Raw genomic sequence first — 24,102 nt, 5'->3', positions numbered from 1 at the left:
AGTTAGATGGTAGGTTAGAGGAGTAGATATTACAAAACAGAAAAAAAGGGGGGGAAACAGCAAAAGTTGGAAATGTGTGAGCCTGTGTTTCTCTGCTTAACTGGAAGTAACTTTTTGTAAGTGAATCTATTTGCTGGTGCTGCTTTTTGCTCTCCCTAACCTTCTGTGAGGACAAGAGGTTCTCACACTTTTAACAAGAATTTATATTCCCCCTGAGTGGAGTGCCTTTGACTTTTCACCATGAGAAGACTGTGTATGTCTTTAGTTTTCTTACAGCTGATTGGGGCTTGTGTAAGCCAGTTTCCTCGCCCTTGTGCCACTTCAGAAGGACTGCGGACCAAAGAGTGCTGTCCATTGTGGGATGGGGATGGCTCAGCCTGCGGTGCCCTGTCAGGCCGCGGTTTCTGCACAGACGTGGTCATTTCAGACGAGCCACATGGACCCCAGTACCCTCACAGTGGGATCGATGACAGAGAGCGTTGGCCTTTAGCTTTCTTCAACCGGACGTGCCGCTGTGCTGGAAACTATGGAGGTTTTAACTGTGGCGAGTGTAGGTTTGGTTACTGGGGTTCAAACTGTGCTGAGTACAGGGAATCAGTGCGCAGGAACATCCTGACTATGTCGACTGCTGAACAGCAGAAGTTCATCTCCTATCTGAACCTGGGTAAAAACACCATCAATCGTGACTATGTCATCGCCACTGGCACAAGGGCACAGATGGGAGAAAATGGCGAGAACCCCATGTTCTCTGACATCAACACCTATGACCTTTTTGTGTGGATGCACTACTATGTGTCCCGAGATGCCCTCCTGGGAGGACCAGGGAATGTATGGCAAGATATCGATTTTGCTCATGAATCTGCAGCATTTCTGCCCTGGCACAGAGTCTTCCTGCTTCACTGGGAGAATGAGATCAGGAAGCTAACAGGAGATTTTAATTTCACCATCCCATACTGGGACTGGAGGAACTCCCAGACCTGTGACGTGTGTACCGATGCCTTGATGGGTGGACGCAACTCCCTTAATCCCAACCTCATCAGCACTGCCTCTGTCTTCTCATCATGGAAGGTAAGAAAAATTGATCCTCATGCCCTGGGTTTCAGTGTGTCTTAGAATGGAAATACCCATATTTGATTATATGTGGTCCTTTAAACAGTTTTTATACATTAACTCACTGAAAGTTCATTTTCTTGTAAAAACAAGCCCACAGGATTAAGTTGGTTCATCCTGTTAATCCAACTATTTGAGAGATTTTTATTTTAAAGTTGTGATTTTTGAAAGCAGCATTGTTCTGAATACTCAGAGAGTTCCATTAGTTTTCACTAATGCCTATTAATGCCCATTTACTATTTGTAAGAAAGCCATATTAAAGCCTTATGGAGGCCCGCAGGTTTGTGAGCTATAACAGCCCGAGAAACATGTATGTTTACACTTTTGCATTTATACATTTGTATAGGTTATCTGCACCCAGTCAGAGGAGTATAACAGCCGAGAAGCATTATGTAATGCCACGGGGGAGGGTCCATTGTTACGTAATCCCGGCAACCATGATACCAATCGTGTGCAACGACTTCCCAATTCAGATGATGTGGAGTTCGCTGTGGGCCTCCCCGAGTACGAGACAGGACCCATGGACCGATTTGCCAACATGAGCTTTAGAAATGTCCTAGAGGGTAGGAGTGAGAGGCAGACACGCACATACATTTGTGTTAGTCCTCTCTTCTTTCATGTTTAATCACCAAAGTTCAGCTTAATCTTACTAAGCTTGTGAATGAGCACTGGCACATTGGAAACACAAAAGGTAGATACAAACCAGTGTGTGTACAAGGAATTGCAAACTCTAATGCAGACATCGACACTAAAACCTGCTAGTTATTTTATGTATTTATTGTTGGAGTTTAACACATCCTGCACACGTTATATCATTAGATATGCTTCCAGTTTTGTTGTAAATCACAGGCTGCCCCTTAAGCTGAGTCCTGAATTAAATTATATAAAGTGCATTTGAACGAGGTGTGAAAGAGGACATTCTTTCATCAGGACATCAATTCTGTTAAAACTTCAAATGTATTTAATATGAAAATGATTCCCCCGTTGTCTCAGAGAACTTTTGAAATTAATTATAATAAATTACATTTTTTGGTCGCACAGGCCAGCTGTAAGACTTTTAAGTCGTAATATATCTCAGTTCCTTCTCATTTTTGTTCCACCAAGCTCACGTTTTTCTCTGCACAAACATTTTTCTCATATAAACCTACAAACTATTTACTACTAAATTCATCCCTGAGTGTTATCTTCCTGTGTAAACATTGTTGCCATTCCTGTATCATGCACCTTCTGCAGGTTTTGCAAGTCCACAGACGGGTATGGCCGTGTCAGGCCAGAGCACCTTGCACAACGCCTTGCATATGTTCATGAACGGTTCCATGTCATCAGTACAGGGTTCAGCTAATGACCCAATATTCCTGCTACATCATGCTTTCATTGACAGGTATAGTAACACTTATCCGCCCATATTATTTGCAAAAGGTAAACTGCACACACTGGGTGTAATGCAGTGAGAAAGATAAAAGTAGCGAGACCTAGAGAAGATGTAAGGATGAAAAGTTGCATATCATGTAGAATCATGATATATATTCAATTTTTTCATGTAGGTTTTTCTTTCTGTCCCTTTTCTCTTCTTATTCACTTCTTCTCTTCATTAGTATCTATGAGCGCTGGCTCAGGAACCACCAGCCTCCACGAAACAGCTACCCACGCACCAATGCCCCTATTGGTCACAATGATGGCTATTATATGGTTCCCTTCCTGCCTCTTTATAGAAACGGAGATTATTTCCTGTCCAATAAGGCTCTTGGATATGAATATGCCTATCTGTTGGACCCAGGTCAGTGCATAACTGTAAACATATCTCCTAAATGGCCTTTTCTTTAAGCTTTACTGTCCTATCCTATCTGTCTCACCATAGGTCAGAGGTTTGTTCAAGAGTTCCTGAACCCCTACCTCCAGCAGGCACAACAGATCTGGCAGTGGCTCGTGGGTGCCGGGATTCTGGGAGCTCTGATTGCTGCAATCATCGCAGTAATCATTGTTTTTGCAAGACGGAAATGGAAGCGCAATCAGAGGAAGAAGAGAGCATCAAGCTACGGGGAGAGACAGCCATTACTGCATAGCAGCTCAGAGGAAGGATCATCTTCATATCAGACCACTCTGTAACACAGGTACTGCACAACCCTGTGATGGTTATGAAGCCAATTAAAAACAAGAATCTGATTATGTTTTTTAAAATATAGTCATGTACAGATGAGCCAGTGAAGCAACTTTTTAAAAAAAGGAAAATACAGTTCATCCAAACAAGAAAAAACATATTTACACCTCAGTGTCTTGCAGGTATCTACTATGGAATCAACAGAAAGGAAGTGGGAAGTGGTGATAGCACTGATAAATCACTGATATGTTAGCAATATAGCTGTCCGTGCAGACAGTTACAGGTTTTAAAAATAACTTTACATGGGTTTGCAGGATTTGTCTAATCTAATTAGGGTAGACAACAAGAAGCAACCTCCTTTGTATTAGCGTGATGGGGACAGGTGAACCAACCCTTTAAGATTTGAGACCATTTAAAAAGAGACTATGAGCAAACAGCAGGGAGCTGCCGCTAGGAGGATCACCTTAAAATGTTTTGCATTCAGTCGGCACACATTCGGAATAGAAAAATTATTTTGGGATTCCTTGAGGAAATAAGGCTCAAAGTAGTTTTTCTGATGTAGTTTTAACTTCCAGGGTTTTGTGAAATATGCAATAAATGTAAAAAATGTACATTAACCACTGTTGTGAGTTTAGTTTGAGTGGTTAAAAATATGATTTCAGAGAAAACAATGACTACATTTCTAATGTGCTAATGTGTGTATTTGAACTGATGCTAAAAGACAGCGTGCAGTTTTTCTTGCAATCCTCTCACAAGCAAATTAACTGTAGTTGTTACAGTGCTTACAAAGATGAATCACGAGTTTGTACATGCTTCATTAAAAATCCAACTTGATGCAAATTTGCTGCCTATTTTTTATGCAATAATGTTGATAATCACTTTTAAAAATAACTAGGAGATTGTGTATTTTACAGCATGGTGGCAGAAATCTGCATGTAATGCTGATTGACTGGGCTGTTCAGTTACTGCACTGCAGTGCGATGTTTGAGTGGTCATTACGACTGTAGTTTCAATTATAAATAAATGTAAAACTAAATCACTCAATGATTGAAAACAGTACATTTAATAAAGATGTAATAAATATAAACCATTTATTTCATACTTGTGCCAAAAAAGAAAGTTGATCTTAAAGATTTAGATAAATGTCGAAATTTCAAATTATAATTACAACGTTTACTCAGTTGATCAGAAAAAAATCAAGATGTTTATTCTTTGTAGAAACCTCCAGTCTCCAGTTTGTGGCATTCAAAAAAAAAATCAGAGGTTTTAAACATGACAAATACTAAAGTAAACCAGTAAATCATCATAACCTGAAATATGCTTCCGTTATATACCTGTGAGTAGACTCAGTAAAGATTGCCAAAATCCTGCAGAACCTTGACATGTCAAATTGTACATTTATTTTAAACAATATAAATAAAGTAAGCAACAAAAAAAAAGTAAAAAAAAGCTTGAGGTGTAGTGGTGTGTAAAGACTGCATCATCGTGTGCCCATTTTTAAACCACACTGCCTCAGACTCTGAGATAAGTGTTGTAATACTTTTTTCTGCCTCTTAGTTTTGTCAAATGTCACACTTCCCTCCGGGCTGTCTACAAATCCTTCCACAGTGAGAGAAACATACTGACCCGTAACATTCTGCGGGGACCTAAAATCCTTGCCCCCTTTTCTGAGCGTTTAAATCTAACATGCATGCTAAACATACACTGCTTGACAATTTTCTTCGACCATCGCCCCAGTGTAAATTTAGCCCACAGTTGCCCTAAATTAACAGTACTGGTAATTACTAAAATCATTTTTATGTTGCTGTAATAGTTGATTCACCAGTATGCACATGTTCTTTAATAGAAATACCTTTAATGCTAAAATATAATTATTGTTATTATCCATTCATTTTCAGGTTTACTGCTTTACAAAAGTATGAAAAAATAGTAAAGCACATTATTAATATTATTATTTGAGTACGATACCAAATTACACTTAATTACCCGAACAGAGAAATCAGTTTTAGTGGTTTAATGTCTAATAAATTTGTTAAGCACTGTATTTGAAGAATGTGATCATCATTTAGTCAGCGTTCATCGACAAATCCAGGGTAATTACAACTTGGTAATAAGCAAGAATTAAGAATGTGTGAGCAGTATATTTTAGATGCTGACAAAACAAATGTTGGGCCAGTTGATTCTGGATGTAGAAGATATCCATATATTTTGGATATTTAGAACTAGGTGGGGGCTTGGCTCTTAAGTCTCTTAATACTGTGATAAGATCACGGTGAGTCACACCTTTTTCCTCACACTCGACTCCAACATGAGAATGCAATTTTACTCCACAGAGGGGTGCAACAGGGCAGGGATGATACAGAAGCTTCGGGAGACTCCAAGCTTTTCTCACATGTTGATTGGGTCACAAACCAAAGTCGAAGCTTATTTAAAGCACCCAAAAGGCTGTTTCGATGTGCCAGACCTTTAGAAAACATGTACAGAGATTGAATATAAATAGTCTATCATTATTTAACTTTACAGTCAGTATTTATATCAAATGAAAATCCATCCAAGATTTTTTTAAGCAACCATGATTGTCCAAAGGTACTAAGAACTTTAATTTAACTAAAAACTTTTCCCATGATTGAATGAGAAGCCATCTACCCCAAAGTAGATGACTTCTACTGATATGCCCTGACAGTGTAGCACCAGCTCTAAAGTTTAATCAGCTGAACGACTCTTTGTTGAATTCGAATGTTGTTCCATTGTATTGAGGTGAGTTACACAGTCGGTGGAGAGTCCTGGAGATGCCCTTCGGTCCGCAGCAGAAAACACCAACACGTTTACTGAAACCACAGAGAAATCAATTTTAACAACAATGTTATACACACGTTTCTACAGCTACGAGACTCACTGGATAGTCCCACTGTACTCACTGTTTGTTGGATTTTCCAATTTCATCAAAGAGTAACTTCCACCTGGGCCGACCAATCTGCATCCTTGATGTGAGTGGGCGGTACTTCTCCTCAGACATGCTCTGCAAAAAAAGCATAAAAAACTAGGATGCTTTGAATTCACATTTGCATTATATGTTACATAAAGTTAATGCTATTACTACTACAGAAAAAAACATAACAAAGAAACATTTATACTGTTTATGAGAAACATTTTTTGTTTGAGACTTCTATCAGATAAAGTGTACATCTCTCTAAATCAAAAAAGTGAAAAAGTCTTTTTTTCTCCTGTTTTCTCCTAGAGGCTAAAAGAATGTGGTATCTAATTTAAGGGCCACCAGTGCTGGACATAGCTGTGTCAGTCTACTGTTAGTAGAGCAAAGGAAATTTAGTCACAAAAAGGTGAATGTAAATGAAATGGGAATCAACCAATAAACTGGCTGGTTTGGTGAACCTTAACACAGTTGGAAATTTGGAGCTTTTGGACATTTATTTTATTTTTATTGCAAAAAAGGGCAATTCAAATGCAATCTGCGTCCAGGACAGCAACAACCACAGTCCACAGTAATGTAAAGAGTAGTTTAACAAATTACTTTCTTGGCTAAGTAGTTAAATAATGTATCCTGTTATTTTTGAGAAAAGCAATGAATAATGTGCCAAACATTTTTGAGTAACCCCAAGGCTGATGGGAACACCCAGCGATGTTGTGTGATGCTAAACGGATAAAAAGACTTCGTCTCCCCGTCGGGGAATCGAACCCCGGTCTCCCGCGTGACAGGCGGGGATACTAACCACTATACTAACGAGGAGATAGCGTGGATTCGGCGTATGCCATACAAAAACAGAAGTCGGTCATTGTGACGTTATGCCTATTTGTAATGTATATTTATGTCAATAAGTCCATTGTATGTCCCGTAGCGGACACGGCTAGCTTCAGAATCGACGGCTAACTACTTCCTGTTATACGTCTTTGAAGCTCGCCGCTCGGGCCGCACGCTTAGTTTCTATACGGTAATGTAAATTATCGGTGGACAAGTCACCGAGGTCACAAAATTTAAAAAAATGAATGAAGTAGGTGCTCGGACCAGAGAGGACCCCAGAGGACTCGAGGCTCCGGACAGTTTAAAATAAGCAAGGGTCCGGTTGGGTCCGACTGACGTAAACTTCGTAATCAGACGTCCACCGCGAGAGTCGCACGAATACGTTCAAAACTCCTCAAAATGTTTTCGATAAACTAATATAACAGAATTATTTTTTTTCTATATTGGTTGGCTGTTACATCGCCTAAAAGAACAAAAGCGTTTGCTTTAATGGAACAGTCTGGAAAACATGCAACAGATACACTTTAAACTGTGCGCTGTAGCTTCTCTCTGTTTGTAAAGCACCGCCCTCTAGTGGGTGGAGTTCTTAAAATCTAACAAAAGATAAACCGAGAAGAGCAAGTGACAATGAAATACAATAAAATTACAAGATTAGCAAAGAGAAACACTGATATGTGTGTGTGTGTGTGTGTGTGTGTGTGTGTGTGTGTGTGTGTGTGTGTGTGTGCCACAATTACCTGCAAGCTGTCTGGTTGACTGATATACAGTTTCAGATTAAAGTAGTCCGGTCTGTTTTCGTTCCAGAGCTAAATGAAAAACATGGTTTGTAGTGTTGCTGATGTGTATTTGATTTCATTCATAAAGTACGATACAGGATATAAATGCAGCATTTATTTTCTAGATTTTTCTGAAATACAGAAGCAGAGGCGAGACTACAAACAGCCTCAAGACTGTGTGAAACCCAGCAAACAAAAAACAGAGGCTTTTTGCTCAAGTCTACAACTTCTGCTGTCTCACAGACACATACACCTCTGACCTTCGTCTGCCGAATGCCACAAACATTTAGAAAACTTGAATTATAGCTTGCCATTTAATTCCAGCATGATTCATATAACATGAAGGTTCTAACAGCCAGAGTTTGTCCTGACCTTGTGATGCAGAGCACACAGCAGCTCTGCGAACCAGTAAAACGACTGGAGTTCCTTGCAGACCCACACAAAATACAACCTCTGCAACCTGAAACCCATCCAGCCATCACTAGGTGTACAGCAGGAAGGAAGGAAGAAGTCCATTGATAAATGCCCAGTCTGTGCATAATTTATAAGCATATAATATATTTTTGTAAGAACTCACAGCAGCGCCCGCAGCACACAGGCGAACGGGGTGACTCCTATTCCGCCGGCAACACAAAGACTGACATCATAGTTGAATACCTCTTCTGACGGACCTCCAAATGGCCCATCAACATAAACTCTGAACATACAATGTGGACAAAAACAACAACAACACAAAGAAAACAAAAGATCGTTGGCTGAGAAGATACCAAGATAAATATACACATATGCAATTATATTTCTCCCTTGGGTCAAACACACATAAACATCCTGCATTTGAAATCCTAGTCTGGGTGCAGTTGTGTGTGTGTGTGTGTGTGTGTGTGTCTGTCTGTCTGTCTGTCTGTCTGTCTGTCTGTCTGTGCTCTGGTGTGTGTGAACTGACAAATAGACAGCAATCCCCCAAATACATAAATATCTCCACAACAGCTGCTCGCTCTCTTGTGTGATCAAGAATACACACACAAAAAATTAGACACAAACTTAACTCAATGTAACACAGAATACTGAGAAGATATTACACATGAAACTACGTAAAAGATAAATAACATGAGGGCCATCCATATGAGGCGTGGTTTGTGAGGTTTGCCATTACTGTCACATAATCATGAATACAGGAATCTGTAACACTTCTGAAATATTTATATTCATGGTCAAAATATATTCCATTATTTTTTTTAAAATGAAATTTGTTCCAACACAGGAGACCAAGGGGGTTTGGGCCTTTGATGGTTTGTTTAACTCATCTGACTGTCTATCAAACACAGAGCAGGAAGAGCACTGAGTCAGAGGTCAAAAGGTTGAAACCTTCAGCCATTCTGGGATTCTGAGCCTTCATGAGAAATCAAGTCAGCCACATTATTTAAGCAGACACACACAGAAACGTACTTGGGGTATCTCCTCTTTTGGGCCATGGGAAGGATCTCCATGTCTATCCTTGGCTCAGGAAGCAGCAGCTGTGTGAATCGTTCTGAGGACAGAGGAGAGGAGATCGTTTCAGGCATGGTGTGATTTGTGAAAAAACCAGAGGGATCTCCTAATGATCACATATACTCTCAAGCCTATTAGAATATTTAGATACATAATGCTTCTGTCAATGTAACTTCCATCTATTCATTTTCTACTGCTTATCTGGGTCAAAGTTGCAGGGGCATGAGTCTGAGCAGAGAATCCCAGACTTGCATCACCTCAGCCTCCTGCAGCTCATCCAGGGTGACACAGAATTGTTTCCACGCCAGCTGTGAGATGTAATCTCTCCAGCGAGTCCTGGTTCTGCCCCAGGGGTCTCCTTTCACTAGGACATACTACAAATACCTCACCTGGGAGGCGTCCAGGAAGCATCCTAGTCAGATCCCTCAACTAACTCAGCAGACTCTTTTCGATGTGCAGGAGCAGCAGCTCTATTCTGACGCCCTCTAAATTGTCCGACCTCCTCATCCTGTCCCTTCGAGTCCCTTGAAACCCTTATATTGATGATATGATTATTATTCCTTGTAATGCACTAATATCCTTATTCTTTCTCCGATTTATTCAAAAACTGAGAAAAAGAAGGCAGAAATGGACAAGAGGAATCAATGGTTGCAATAGTTGTTAGTTTAAGTTGCAGGCTGCGTCAAGGTGACGTGTTCTTACATTTCCAAGGAGTTGCACGTCAGATTAGGTTGCAGGTAGGGTTATAGGGTTTTAGAAGTGTTTGCAGTTACAAAGTAGCTACGGCATGAATTTCCTACTGAAGCATAAATTCCCAGTAAGAGTTCATAAATTTTTGAAAATTAATTGGCCTGTAACACATTTCCAGCATCATAGGCTACAGGTCCTAACTCATGAATGTCAGTACTGATCTTTCCACTCAAAAACACACTTTATAGCTGCAGGATGTGGCAGTCAGCAGTCCTGGTGCAAAGCTGCAATTCAACAAATTAAAAAAATATGCACATCTCACCTTTGTGGGGAATTCTCAAGTGAACAATCAGACAAGCATATATTTCTAGAAATTATTTATGAGTCTGCTGTTGCTCTGAATATAGTTCATTTGTCTTTTATTTAGTTAGTTGTAATTTTTACTCTGAATGAATGGTGCTGATTGGCCTACTGGAATGCTGAAAAGTGACAGGCAGTGTCATCTGTCACTGATCATAAGTACTGAAAATGAAAATACATTTCTGATTTTGTTCTTGTTCCCATTATAGACCGTTTTCAGATGTTGACACACACATACCCGGGGAGGTTAAAAATCGAATTACTCATGTACTCCATGTCAGGACTAATGAGCTGCAGTACTCATTGCATCACGTTAGTGTTTATCCTCGGCGTGCCTAAATTTCAGAAACAACTAATGACTGCAACGTAACCTCACATATGCCACATATCAGTACAAAGCCCCATCAGTCACCCTTTTATGATCTTAAATATAACCAGAAAAAAATGCAGAGTTGGAGGATACAAGATAAACAAACAAAAATACGCTGATGCGGGACAAAAAGGCTGAGGGAGAAGCTTGTGCTCAAAAGATCAAAATGCTTAGAAAAACCTTATATGGAGCTGCTTCAAAATAAATCTAGCAACAGTATCTATATGTGATATATGTCCCAACACTGGTCATGAGCAATGCAACTAAAAGTACAGATATCGTTACCATGCAGAGATGTAGGCCCTTTCAGTACATCATTTCTGTCCTTCTCATTTCATCCTGTCATCCAGGATGATTAACTTCCCTTGGTGTGTATTAGGGTGTGTACCAAAGCAAGTGGAAAGGACAGTAAGTGTTTTAGCCAGAACTTCCACTAAAAGATATTTCCTTAAAGTTGGCTGCATGGTAACCAGTCCCTTTTCCTGAACAGACTGCACATACTGTGTCCAAATGACATCAAGTCCTCGTTCTGGTTTTATTAGTTAATGGAGTTCAAGAATGGTAAAAACTGCATTCTTGCCATTTTTAACATTCTTGAACTCCATTAACTAATGTGTCATCTAGGAAGATGATGAACCTGTGGGAACAATCTTGGCCTTGAGGTAAAGAAGGAGTCTTGCACACACTCACTCACACACACAAGGAGAAAAAAACAGGGGATGATTACACACATCAGAATGCAGCTCTTCAGAAATGTGTCCTCAGCAGAGAGAACAAAACAAAACAGCTTCCATCCTGTCAGCTTTGATAGGGAATAGAAACTGTGTGTCACTCTTTTCTCTGTGTGTGTGTGTGTGTATGTGTGAGCCCACCAGTCCAGTCTCCCACAACTCGCAGATGGATGCCCAAAGTTTCCTTGTTCTCTGTGGGACACTGTGAGGAGTTAAAGGGCTGACAGTTACTCAAAATACAAACACACACGTTAACACACAGAGACACGTGCAGCTAACACAAGAAAAACTGGCATACACACAAACACATGGGTCAGCACATATACAATACATAGCTATAGCTCTTTTCACTAAATTTAACAATCTACACACACACACACACATTGATGGACACACACACGCACGGCCTTCCTGTTGGCAGACAGTGTTACTAGCCTCAGGGGTCTGTCTGCTCTCTGTCAGAGTGATTCTCTACCCTCCTCCTCAAAGCTCTATAACACACCAGGCATAGGCATGCACAGTTATTGTGCTCCTTTGTGGGAATCAGTGGGTTTTGTATGTGGCTGCGTGTGTGTGTGTGTGTGTGTTTGTGTGTAAATGATTCCATCCCTTCCTGCTGTGCGAGCATACAGGGATTTCTTTATCTTCTCCTACTGTATCATGGAATCTGAACTAATCCCGTAAGCATCAATACACAGCGTGAAACACAATATTACTGCACAGCCCAGGTGTCAGTCAAGTGCCAGTCATCAGCAGAGGGTGTGTTGAGTATCTACTAATAAACATCTGCATTCACATGTGTATACAGAATATATGTGTGCTTGCACTGTGTCACGACAGAGGAATGCGTTAAAGCGGGCTGCAGTAGGTCTTACCATTGTGAGCGTGAAGGGATGGTTCTCAAATGAGGAGACACCTGGGCAGTTAAGAAGAATATGCTGAGAAAAAAGAGGAGGACGGGAAGTCGCAGAGAGCCAGCAGGATGTAAAAGAAGGAGGACGGGGGGATTAGAGAGGGGGTATGTCGAGAGAAAGAAATCATCAGATGAATCAAACGAGTGGAATTTCCCTTCTCTCCAAAAAGCAGCAGATATTTGACCAACTCACCTGTCCAGGTCGAGCTTTGAAGTTCTTTTTCAGCATGCGCAACTCCACGACATCACAAGGGTGCCTGATGACTGTCACTATGGTAACAGGGTCACGGCTCTGGATGTAGCGGTAGAAACGCTCCACACAGTAGAGACAGAGAGGACCAGACACCCACAGCCACGTCTACAGAAACAACACAGCACAAACCAGGCATATGGGATAGATAATGAAAGCAGTTTCACAAAGACAGCTTTATGTCATGTGTGTTGCTCTCCTGAGTTTATTTTTTTTGCGATGTCACTATGTTACAAGATCTCAGCAGTTACTCTGGTGTGACCCCAACACTGTCACATAAAAGGAAAGATCTGAAAAATCAATGACTTAATAGCTCATGTGGCTCATGATCCATCACAGTTCCTGGTTACTGAAACGAGTGGACTACAGAAAGAAAAAGTTTTGTTGGTTCCAACTTTGTTTGGTCTTTTTGTAGATAATGGCTCCCACTGTGGTTCTCTGGACTCTCAAAATCTTAGAAATTGCTTTGTAATTCTTTCCAGACTGAAAGATATCAGTGACTTTGCTGTTTATCTTGAGATTCTTAAGATCATGACATGATGTGTCATTTTTTAAAATCTTTCACTTTACTTCACTTTGTCAGACAGGCTGTATTTAAGTGATTTCTTGATTCAACAGGTCTGGGAGCTATCAGGCTTGAGTGAGGCTAGCTTTCCAGAAACTCTGCTTTATCGCAGTTAATTCACGATTTAACAAGCAGAGAGTGATTTCATTTATTTTGCCCAGTCAGTTAAGTCTTTATTTAAAAAGTGCATTTTGTATTTACTCCCACAAAGGGGGCAAATACTTTCGCGCAGCACTGTAAGCAAACCAATGACTGCTGCCGCTGTTCTGGTGGTATCAGTATTTGAAAAGTGGCTTGAATCATGAGGCTTGGCGACTGGAATCTTTGCATAATAAAGGCCATTCAAACTACAGCAGCCGAATTTTCCCTCGGGAATGTTAGTACAGAAATGTGTACCAGGTATTTTCTATCAAAGCTTTGTAATTCCATCAGTCTGCTCCCCATCACAATAACCCGAGGAGTCTGAATCAAATCCAGCTGAAAAGAGAGAGTACGCTCACAAGAATAAATACTAAATCGACTGATATCACAGTGTGAGGTTTTTCTCTTCCTTTCTGTTGGCCGTTACCTGTAACAGACTAATTGCTCGCAGCTTCAGTAAAGCCCTGGGAGCACAACTGTACTTAAGGGGGGATTTATGGAACCAGCTCGTTGCTTAACGACCAAGTGCAAACACATCATCACACACGCAGGAGGAAACACACACAAAAACAGGCCTTGATGTAGAGAAAGGATGCAGCCCCTTCCTAGCAGTATTACACCCCTGCTCAATGGGACCAGCTCCTACCAACACTTCCCAAATACCCAGCATTCATCCAAAAGCCCCAACCACAAACCCTAAAACACTGACGAAGACTTAAACAAACATTTCCTTCAACTCAAACCAAAACACAAACACATGTAAATATGCTCATAACACACATGCCTGGACCACTCACACACACACACACACACACACACACACACACACACACACACACACACACACACACACACTCTGACCTGGGGATAATGTGGCTGGAAGCGAGCGTCCTCGTTGCATCGCCTCTCCTCTTCTTCACTCGTGTCCAGTTCATCTCCCTGCTGCTCGGTGCTGCTCTGGTTGGCTCTGAAGCAACCAGGGGGGTGTGCCTCTATGTTGGTCTGATACTTTAGAGCTCCACTGATGAAAACAACATAATGTTTTCATCAGTCACACTTTAGCACATTTACTCATCACTCTTTTACGACTACTCAGGCAAAATAGATTTAAAATGAAAACTAGGGGCTGACAGTTCAACCACACAGAAGAACAAACAGGCGCGAACAAGCACTTGGCTGAATGGGATGACTAGTACCTGTATTTGAATTTCACCTGAAAGACTTTCAGTTCCTTGGAAAAAGAAATGACTCTGTGTGTTGCATAAGTGTAGAGGGGAAACCCAAACACCCACATGCACTGTTAGTGCTACCTACCCAACCATGTGTATCATCAGGATGACGTAGAAAACAATGAAGAGGTTGTGTGTGTACCAGAAGATCTCATAGTTGGACATGCTGTAATAAATTACAAGACGATCAGAGTTTACTAAGGACATGATGTACAGACTCCCAGCTCAGAGCCTGAGTGAGGAGAACATCAAAGATCAGTAAAGAGGTCGTTACACAGAACAACCCCCCATAAACACTGCAGACAACAACCAAGCTCTGTATTCTCCCTTTTCGAATGCAGCTCTTTTTAAATGGTAACTAAGATATACACAACGTGGCTAAGATATCCTGTTACACCCAACAATGTCATACGATTCTTCTGGTTCTGTACTAACCAAAACATAGCTTAATCTGTCAATCATTCTCCAGAAACAACAACTAAACACAGCATAAATCTCTTTTAAGAACTTAAAAGAGAAACTATTAGAGCAACGTATCGCTCTCTGGCATGCAGTACAAAGCTCTGTTGTTTCTCTGAGTTAACTGTACTTGATCACGAAGTGGAATGATGCTAGAAGAGATTACTCAAGCTATCCCAATCTATCATTCCTGGGAAAGTGGAAGGAATCTTTGGAGAGGAAAGTTCCATTTCAAAAAATAAATACATAAAATTATTGCATCTTGGAATTCATTTCATGCATATTCTCACTTGAAATAAATTAAACACTGTGGCCCGTGACTTTTTCTTTTTTTTACATTAAGCTGTAAAAGTGGGCTTCTCTTCAAAGTCGTTAGATGAGATCATAGAGCACACATTTTCTCCTCCATGGGCATCGTAACGCAAAGCTTCTCACAACTCAACACTTTCTAATGTTAAAGGCAACAGGGAGCAGACATGAAGGTACTGCAATCCGTAAAACATAAATAACCTTGGAGACTTTAAAGTAAGTTCATATCCGTGGATCACTGACTCATTAAGCAGGCATTCTTCTGCTGTGCAGCCGCCATCATCCCACCACTCCAGCCACTTAGCCAAATTCTTATCTAAAGCCTTAAGTGGTCTGGAAAAGCCTCTTATCCCCTGTTCAATTACCGAGGAAATCAGGGAGACCGTTCGGAAGACTAATACACGTATAGTGAGTGACCCACTATGACCTGAATAAGGACAGAGCTGTGATTTTCTCTCCCACAACCTTCTGTTATTGTGCCTCCTCATGGTCTCCAGCTTACATTTCACTTTGACTAACACAAAATGAGTCATGAGCTCAGACAGAAAGAGAAAAGCGAAGAAACACAACACAGAGATACTGATGTCTCGCCTTCTGTCTGACAGACAGACATAAATACAAATCATGTTTGTATCGAGGAACGGAGACGTGGAGCCGGGCTCCAATTCATCCCAATTACAGTTGCTCATCAAGTCTATGAGGGTTCTTTCCTCGCTTCTATTAATACAAAGACTATGATGACTATTATAATGGTGGTCTGATTTAGCCTACCGTACACAGTAGGAGGAGGATATGAACATCAGGAAGAGGATGAGGACCAGCAGCACACCAGTGACTCCTGGGACTAAAGACAATAACTCAGTTACAGAATGGAGACAAACCCAACAAAGTACTTAGGGGTCACAAACATACATATAAAAATACACATAAGGGAATTGTCTGCTCACACGTTTAAAGCAATATTTGCCATTTAATTTAATATAAAAACTGAATTTCAAAAACACAACATGACTTCCTATTCTTTCTAAAGCCACTAATCTGTACCATAGTGCATGACAAAGAGTAGTCCTTACTTGTGGTCAGAATAATCAGCATGGGGTCCTAGGAAAGAAAGCAGAAAATAAGAATAGTGTTCACTCTTCTGCATCTGTTTCTGTGAGGAACAATGAAGAGTTTTTGATCTCACAGAGGAAGCCAAGTCTGTGCTTTGGAGAGAAAACTGTCTGCAGGCTTCTTTCCAACACACCACTTTAGCTGGTGACTTTCTAGAATGTTCTTGAAGGTGAGCTAATCAGCAGACAAAATCTCCAGACGACTAGCTTTGGCTAAAAGTGTGGACATATTTGGATATTTCCCTCACTTGCTCAAACAGGTTGATGCTTTCAGATTTAGAGATTGGTGTGCTTCACAATGAATGCTTCTCTGATTATGTAACAGTAGCTTAAGCTTTGATATAAAAGACAGTTAATCATCTGGCAATCCAGCAATCATGTTTTCTTTTAGTGGATGTTTTACATTGTGAATGACCAGGTGTGCAGGACTGTTTTGCTCATGTGCTCCAGATGTGGTCAGACAACAGGTTTCAAGCATGTCTTGAAACTGGAAGCACAGGGTTTGCGGTGGGACGTGTCACTGTGATGGTGAGTTCAGGGGGGTGTGCTTGAGTCTCACCTCTCCTCTGTAGCGAGCCAAATTGAGAGCCGGAAAGTCATCTGAGTATCTCACACTGAATCTGACAACATTAACCAGGTGGGCAGAAACGTGCATAACTAGAGGAGAAACAAAACGTTACACTGTGCTGATTTAAAACACATTTAGTGCGCACATACAAGACTTCAAACAGACACGCTCTCACTTAATTATACATGTTCAAATGAACTGCCGTCAGAAACTCATACAAACATTTCTTTGTCTATTCAGCAAAAACTCAGCAAAACAACCTCCCCACTTACTAGCTGGCACACACACACACACACACACACACACAGGACACACACTCCTAGCTGACATCATGGCCAAACCACGCAGTTGTTCAACAGCTGATGGAATTAGAGGGTGTGATCACGAGACACAAGGGTCCTATTTTCCCTACTCACATCCTTCGTCACTCCCACTGCCTCCTCTATTGCTCTCTTTTCTTTCCTCCTCCTCTCCATCTGTCTCTCCCGCTGCCTCCCTTTGTAGTCATTTGTTGTCTCTGAGTTTTGTTTTTCAGCACATGAGAACTTTGCCCCGGGGTTGGGGGCGGGGGGACGCATATGCATAGGGAACTGCTGAGTAATGTTTAATGAGTTGAGAGGTGAGTGATGATGAAGATAAAAGAAGAACTTAAGTTTACAGGCAAAGAACAGATGCCAGCATTTGAAGTTTTTTTTTTTTAATTTTTTTAATTTCTGTCATTCTGCTGCCAAAATCTCAGCCGATCAACCCAGGCTGGAATATCCGTGAAACCACAGAATGGAAGATTTTAACCGACGTTCCCAGTCCCCAGATAATGGATTGCTTCTTTCTGACCATTTTGGTTTTAAGTAAAATGTCACTCCAACTGTTATATGGGCCGTGATAAAATGTGCTCTGAAGAAAATACAGGCATTCTGTTTCTATTTAATGCAAGTTAGCATGCTGATGTATGAATGTAAGCTGGTGAACATCAGCCTTTCTCTTCCATGGAGATGAACCTGCTTAATAAGCAATCAAGTAACGCAGTTTGATTGGTTAAACACTCTCAGCTGATGAATGAATGGCCTTATTTATCACTTTATCAGTAATCAGTAATGCATAATTTTGACAATCATCGTCTGGCCAGCTCGTCTCCGCAACCACCATTAATCACATTAATTAGTCAGATATTTAGAGCGAGGCAGGACCTTTTTACAATGCCCGAATCTCTGCTGCAGGAAAGCTCACAGCATGTGGCTTACCACTAACTTTACCTGCGGTTCAGCTTTTTGTGACACATGCAAGTAACTATAAGAAACAGCAATGCCGGTCAGGCTTCCCAGAAACATATGAATGAATAAGAGGAAGACCCCTGCAAAGAAGAGAGCCACTGGACCCACGGCTGCTTGAGGCTCCCATGATGTCATAGGAGACCCATAAGAATAACATACACACAGGACACGTAGACAGTAAAAAGAAACACAAACAGCAAGAAGAGCATCACAGCTGGTTCAGCAGAAATGCTGAGCTAGCATGGATTCATGTGTACACATTCAGCACACAGACTAACACAGACAGGCACACAGTGATACATGAATGAATATGAGGCAGGGTGACGAGTGACAGCTTTTACCAGAAAAGATGCAGATGGCAACGCCACACGCCACATGAAAGGTCTTGGACTTGTCCAGCAGTCTGCGTGTCTTTCTGCTTGATATCTGCATCAGTGTGTGTGTCACACAGACAATAGTATTATTCACGTGGCTGGGATTCAATGAAAACACCAACTAATCCTCTTCCTTCTACCCTAATCAAGACTGCAATCCTTTTATGTTTCTATATTCATATTTGCCTCTGTATTTTTTAGCAGTTCTTTTACAATATATGAGTCGCTTTTACAGAATAAGCCCCACAACCTGTTTTCACTGATACAACCAAACCCACTTGGAAGTTCTTCTTCCCGTCCCTAAAAACTCCAATGATCCATCCGAGCTGTAGTATTTCTTACCATCCGTGTTCCTCGTACAAAGGTCACCAGAGAGCGGCACATGGGCAAAAGCACCAAGCTGCAGTTCAGGTTTAGCACAGTTGCAGATGCCCTGCTGATGCACAATCCTAGCTGGGAAAGACACACACACACACAGACACACACACACACATACATTGTTAGGCAAGTTGCCAACACTAGGCCTCATTTGGTGGGTGTAAAGTGGCCTGGTGGATTAAGGTGCACATTTTTGATTATTCCCATTCAGATATCAGCTATTCAATCATGGCCAATTGAATAGCTCGTAGTGCTAGATAAAACTACCTTTGTCTTTCTCAGAATAGAGAGCTAAGGACCCCTTTAGGAGTCTGTTAGTCTTTAAATGGAAGACATTCATTTATTTTGAAAGTCATCCAGTTTTTGGCTTTAAAAAGAGATTTAAAAAGACTGGAAAACACTGTTTATTCTCTAAGTATACACTCAAAGACTCTTCTGACTACACCACTGTTTTGCCACCACTTGCAAGTTTTACAGTCTGTCATCCTTTCAGTACAGAGCAGGTTATGTAGAGGCCCCTAACAAGTTGATGACAAGTGGACAGTTTACCTGAAGCGACACAGGGGGGACGTCTGCTGTGTAATGTGGTTTTACAAATCTTAATCTTAGAGCTCGACAATCGAAGCTGTTTTCAAGCTTAAAAGCCGGACGTCCTTTGGCATCTTGTAAACACAGCACATTTAAACACTTTCTTGGCAGCCTGAGCGTGCGCTGCAGGTGCCGTCTCTTCTGATTATCCCCAAGAAACTGAAATGACTGGTGTGAGAGATGAAGGTAAGCACAGATCAAAGACGGAGAGCGCGTCTGAAACTGGAGTCCAGCCTTTGAAGGGATGGGGGATTTAAATAGCGGTAAAGATTTGTGATGGCTGTAAGAGATGCAACATAATATAGGAAGTGCGCTTAAAACAATGTGATTCCTTAAGGCGGCAGCAGCTTCTGGTCAGTCACCAGTTTCAAGTGATTAGCTGTCACAGTGTGCTGTACAACAGATGCTGAAATATAAGAATGTGGTGAAACAACTGGTCAAGAGTTAAAATCTACATATAGCAGATGATGGGGGAAGACCAGCATGCTTATAAATCAGACACCTACACCTTTGAAAGACTTCCCACACACACACGTTCACTCAGCATACCTTACTAAGAACAGCTGACGCCAAAACCAAGCAGGAGGTCTGATATCCTCCCTGCTTTCTGTACATCCCCAAAACCCGATTTACACAGGTGAAGGAGAAAAGTTGGATATATGAAGTTTGAGCTGGATTCAGTTTGCCTTCGAAATACATCTCCGTCTTGCATGTACACACGTACACGTGCAGACACACACATAAGCTTAAGCCCTCTGGTAAGGCATTCATTCAAGCCAGCAGCGTGCCCACACTTGCCCCTCTCTCCCCTTTGCTATCCACTGTACACGCAGTGCAATAGCTCGCACATGCTGCTCGCTGCCACATCTAATTTTATCACTTCCAGCTTTACCTTTGTTTTTTTCATCTGCTGGCTTTTCATACTAGCTTTAACAACTTCATTTACAAATACTCGTACTGTATTATATGTGCTAAACTTTGTTCTTGGCACATTTCAGTTATCAGTTTGGAGTTTGTTCAGCACAATTTGATATATTTTTAAACACAGAATCCAGGTGAGTGCTTTTGTTTTTGCTATATTTGCATAAAAAATGTGATTTTTGGGAGAAAATCACAGATCTGGTGCAGAAGTAATGACTGCAATTATTATTTCCAAAGACAAGGAACTTTTTCACTCACACAAGCATGCATCGAGAGTCACACACCCACGCCCACAGAGACACCATTGAGACCTTGTGACAAAAATTACACCACATGAGCGAGCAGGCATTAAAATCTAAACCTGATTCTATGTGTGTGTGACTGGTTGACCCAGCTCATGTCCCTGCTGCCTGGTTCTGGAGGTCACAATAACAAGCCAATACACGTGGTGCTTTTATCTCTTCCTTAACAACAATAAGAATCAAATTTTTCGCAGAAAATAGTGTAAAAGTCACACACACAACCTTGTTTAGTTGTGGAATTATGAAGAGCACTGTAGGTCTACTGAATAAAGCTACTGTCAGCGGTTCCCTTACTCACAAGAACCAGGGATTTTTCACTTATCAGCCAAAATATGTGAATCACTACATCATGGAGCTACACTTTGTAGGCCTTATGAAGGTACATGATTTATAACTAATCTCAAATGATATGGTGGAAATGACAGGGCAGAGGAAAAAGCGTGATTTCAGAAGACGAAAGTCACTTATACGTTTCTCACAGCTGGTAAAAACACAGCTGCTACTTATATCATTAAGAGTGACCTTGTTATTTTCAGTTTTCTTTTGTGAATGTTAGCTGGCATCAACAATATCATGACCCTCAGGGTCACTGATGAGTTTTTCCTGTCTCACATGACAAGATGTACAAAAATAAAAATCTTGAAAAATCTGTTTATGTCTAATCAAACATATGAAGCTAAGAAAGGGTTTGATGTAAGGGCTCAGTAAAGGGTCCGTTTCCTTCTTTAAGCTTGGTTCAAAACAACACATCTAGAAAGTGCATGTAAATGTATCAGGTCTCACCCCCAGCATCTTGTAGAGGTAGTGGTATTGCTGTCCAGTGAAGTAGAGCAGGAAGGTGCTGATGAACAGCCAGGTGTTAACTCCCAGCCACAGAATCTACCCCCACACACACGCAGAGAGACACACACACACACGGAACACATCATCACAAACAGCACAAGAAATTGCCTGTAAACGTCTCGTGCACATCTGTATCTGAGTTCAGGCCACAGCTGCCCTACAATAGCCAAGCAGACTGCATGGATACAACATGTACTAAACACAGTAACTGAGCAGCAACAGATTCATTTGAGCGTTCTTGGAGAATTGTGTAAGTTAAAGATAAATAACAGATATATTAACGAGTCAGTTAACAGATTTAAGTGGAGATGGGTGGTTTTCAAATGTCAGACAAAAACTTTCCCCACCAGGACGAAGTACTTCCCTCCTTCGTTGGCCACCCAGCTCCGCGCCGACACAACCATGATGCCTTCAGGGGCTCAGCAGCTGCCCAAACTTTTCACCAAAGCTCCGGTGCGGTCAAGATCTCAGAGACTCGTCCTCCCTGCAGCTCTGCCTCAGTCTGTATGCCAGACTGCAGTGTCCACAGAGCAGCCGGTGCCTGCTCAGTCCAACCTCCCAGGAACTCCTCCGTTCACAGTGCATTTTCACTTTTTAGCCACCACAGCTCTTTCTCTCTCTGCCCCTCTCACCAGTCCCCCCCATGAACGACACGCAAGGACATTAAGACAGCAGCTTCCCTAAAACATCGTGAATTTATAAAAATACACAGGACGTGCTCATTGAAACCACAAACACACTTGGGGGGAACAATAAACTACGATTAATCGCACCTTGCTGCGTTTTTCTGGCACTAGAGGGCGCTATAGACAAGCGTATCCCCGTGAAGTCTCCCATCTTTGACTCTTATAAGGTACTTTTAAAAAATTATACTTACACTTTTAATCACACATTTTAATTGCTGTTTTTTAATTACAAAGAGTTGCAAAGTTGAAGTTTATTTGAAGCCGGAGTGTCACACTCTTTCTTTTGTCTGATCTGAAGTGGGGTTGGTAGGTCGATAATCAAAGGAGCTTGCAAAGAAAAGCGTCTGGACTTCTTTAAGTTGCTTGAAGACGTTTCACCTCTCATCCGAGAAGCTTCTTCAGTTCTAAGGTCAAAGGTCAAAGAACTGAAGAAGCTTCTCGGATGAGAGGTGAAACGTCTTCAAGCAACTTAAAGAAGTCCAGACGCTTTTCTTTGCAAGCTCCTTTGACTACGATGACCTGGATGACTGAGAACCTTCACAGACACGTAGGTCGATAATAACTTGCCTGACTTTAAAGGACAATTATTTTATTTTAAAAAATTCCATTTAACTAAACCAAACACTTTAAAGTACAGACGAACAGTCTGGAAAAAAAATACACTGACAATTTTTTGAAGTAAACAACTAATGTGTTGTAGTCTTTATGACAATTTTAGCAGGCATGACGTTAACAATGCAATTAATTGAAAAATATGGTAAATGGACTGGTTCTTATATAGCGCTTTTCCACTCTTCTGAGCACTCAAAGCGCTTTACACAACTTGTGCATTCACCCATTCACAACTGACATTCACACTCCGATGAATGCATCGGAGAGCAATTTCGGGTTAGTATCTTGCCCAAGGATATTTGGCATGCAGACTAGGGGAAGCCGGGAATTGAACCACCAACCTTCCAACCAGTAGATGACCTGCTCTACCACCTGAGCTACAGTCACCCAAATAGTTATAGATTTTACGCTTTAGCACACACAAAGAGCCATGTAGTGGAACTATAATAATAACTTTTATATTACCAAGAAATTATTAACACTGACTTATTAACGTATTAACTTATTAATGTGCTGTTTATGCAATAAGAAACCACTGAGATGAAGCTACTTCCGGCTGCTCCCTCTTCTTCACGAGGGGTAACAGGGGGTAGCTCTGCATGTTTGATTTGGCACTGGATGGCCTTCCTGATCCAACACCAAAGGACAGTTGACCACAGAGAAATTATTGCTAAAATTATAACTGTATAATCACTGTGAGAGATATTAGATGTTTGATTTGAATTTTTGCTAACAAACTAAGAATTGCTGTTTGGGGAGATGCATGTGAGAGTCCATGTTATTGTGATTATGACCTTTAGATCTCTGCATGGACAAACACCAGCATACATCAGAGAACATTTACACCCATAGGTCCCCAGAGGTCTCTGAGGTCATGTGATCAGGTCCTTGTGTATCATCCAAGGCTGAAAACTAAAGCAGACAGTGCTTTTGCAACAGTTGCTCCAAGACTCTGAAACTCCTTCTGAGCTTGGGGATCTTTGGGTTTGATGAACGCTTTCAAAAACAGATAAAAACTCATTTTTTTTAGACTTTTTGTTTTTCAGTTTTTCAGCATTTTGTTGTGAAGCCCTTTGTGATGTTTTTCTTGAAATGTGTTATACAAATAAAACTTTCTTACTTACAGTTTATTAATTATACCTGAACAACAAGTTAAATAAATAAAAAAAAATCAACATCTAAATGCCGATAATTAAATTTG

General features: G+C 41.1%; 2 protein-coding genes and 1 non-coding gene across 4 annotated transcripts; 1 reads left to right on the top strand and 2 right to left on the bottom strand.

The window, feature by feature from the left end:
* The first annotated feature begins 240 nt into the window (after positions 1 to 240).
* Positions 241 to 3,497, top strand: tyr (tyrosinase). Its single transcript, XM_085478822.1, has 5 exons — positions 241 to 1,068; positions 1,457 to 1,673; positions 2,344 to 2,491; positions 2,706 to 2,887; positions 2,969 to 3,497. The coding sequence occupies exons 1-5, from the start codon at positions 241 to 243 to the stop codon at positions 3,214 to 3,216; spliced, it is 1,623 nt and encodes a 540-aa protein (XP_085334948.1). The 3' UTR covers positions 3,217 to 3,497.
* A 758-nt stretch (positions 3,498 to 4,255) lies between these two features.
* Positions 4,256 to 22,263, bottom strand: nox4 (NADPH oxidase 4). Of its 2 annotated transcripts, XM_085429869.1 has the most exons (19): positions 21,951 to 22,262; positions 21,544 to 21,639; positions 18,914 to 19,024; positions 18,539 to 18,623; positions 16,918 to 17,015; positions 16,320 to 16,347; positions 16,018 to 16,090; positions 14,564 to 14,644; positions 14,111 to 14,270; positions 12,487 to 12,651; positions 12,256 to 12,318; positions 11,522 to 11,582; positions 9,188 to 9,269; positions 8,319 to 8,438; positions 8,114 to 8,222; positions 7,703 to 7,771; positions 6,127 to 6,227; positions 5,975 to 6,036; positions 4,256 to 5,672 (listed from the first exon to the last, which is right to left on the bottom strand). In XM_085429869.1, the coding sequence occupies exons 1-19, from the start codon at positions 22,005 to 22,007 to the stop codon at positions 5,500 to 5,502; spliced, it is 1,794 nt and encodes a 597-aa protein (XP_085285995.1). In that variant the 5' UTR covers positions 22,008 to 22,262; the 3' UTR covers positions 4,256 to 5,499. The 2 variants fall into 2 exon arrangements, with proteins under 2 accessions (XP_085285995.1, XP_085285996.1); XM_085429870.1 differs by having other exon boundaries at positions 5,608 to 6,036; positions 21,951 to 22,263.
* Positions 6,882 to 6,953, bottom strand: trnad-guc (transfer RNA aspartic acid (anticodon GUC)). Its single transcript has one exon. It is a non-coding gene; the product is annotated as a tRNA-Asp (tRNA).
* Positions 22,264 to 24,102: the final 1,839 nt, after the last annotated feature.

Source organism: Copadichromis virginalis, linkage group LG14 (genome assembly GCF_057382275.1).
Source record: "Copadichromis virginalis isolate Kocher_CV1m ecotype Utaka linkage group LG14, C_Virginalis_male_GT1.1, whole genome shotgun sequence".
NCBI lineage: Eukaryota > Metazoa > Chordata > Actinopteri > Cichliformes > Cichlidae > Copadichromis > Copadichromis virginalis.
This window is presented reverse-complemented; position numbering and strand designations above follow the sequence as displayed.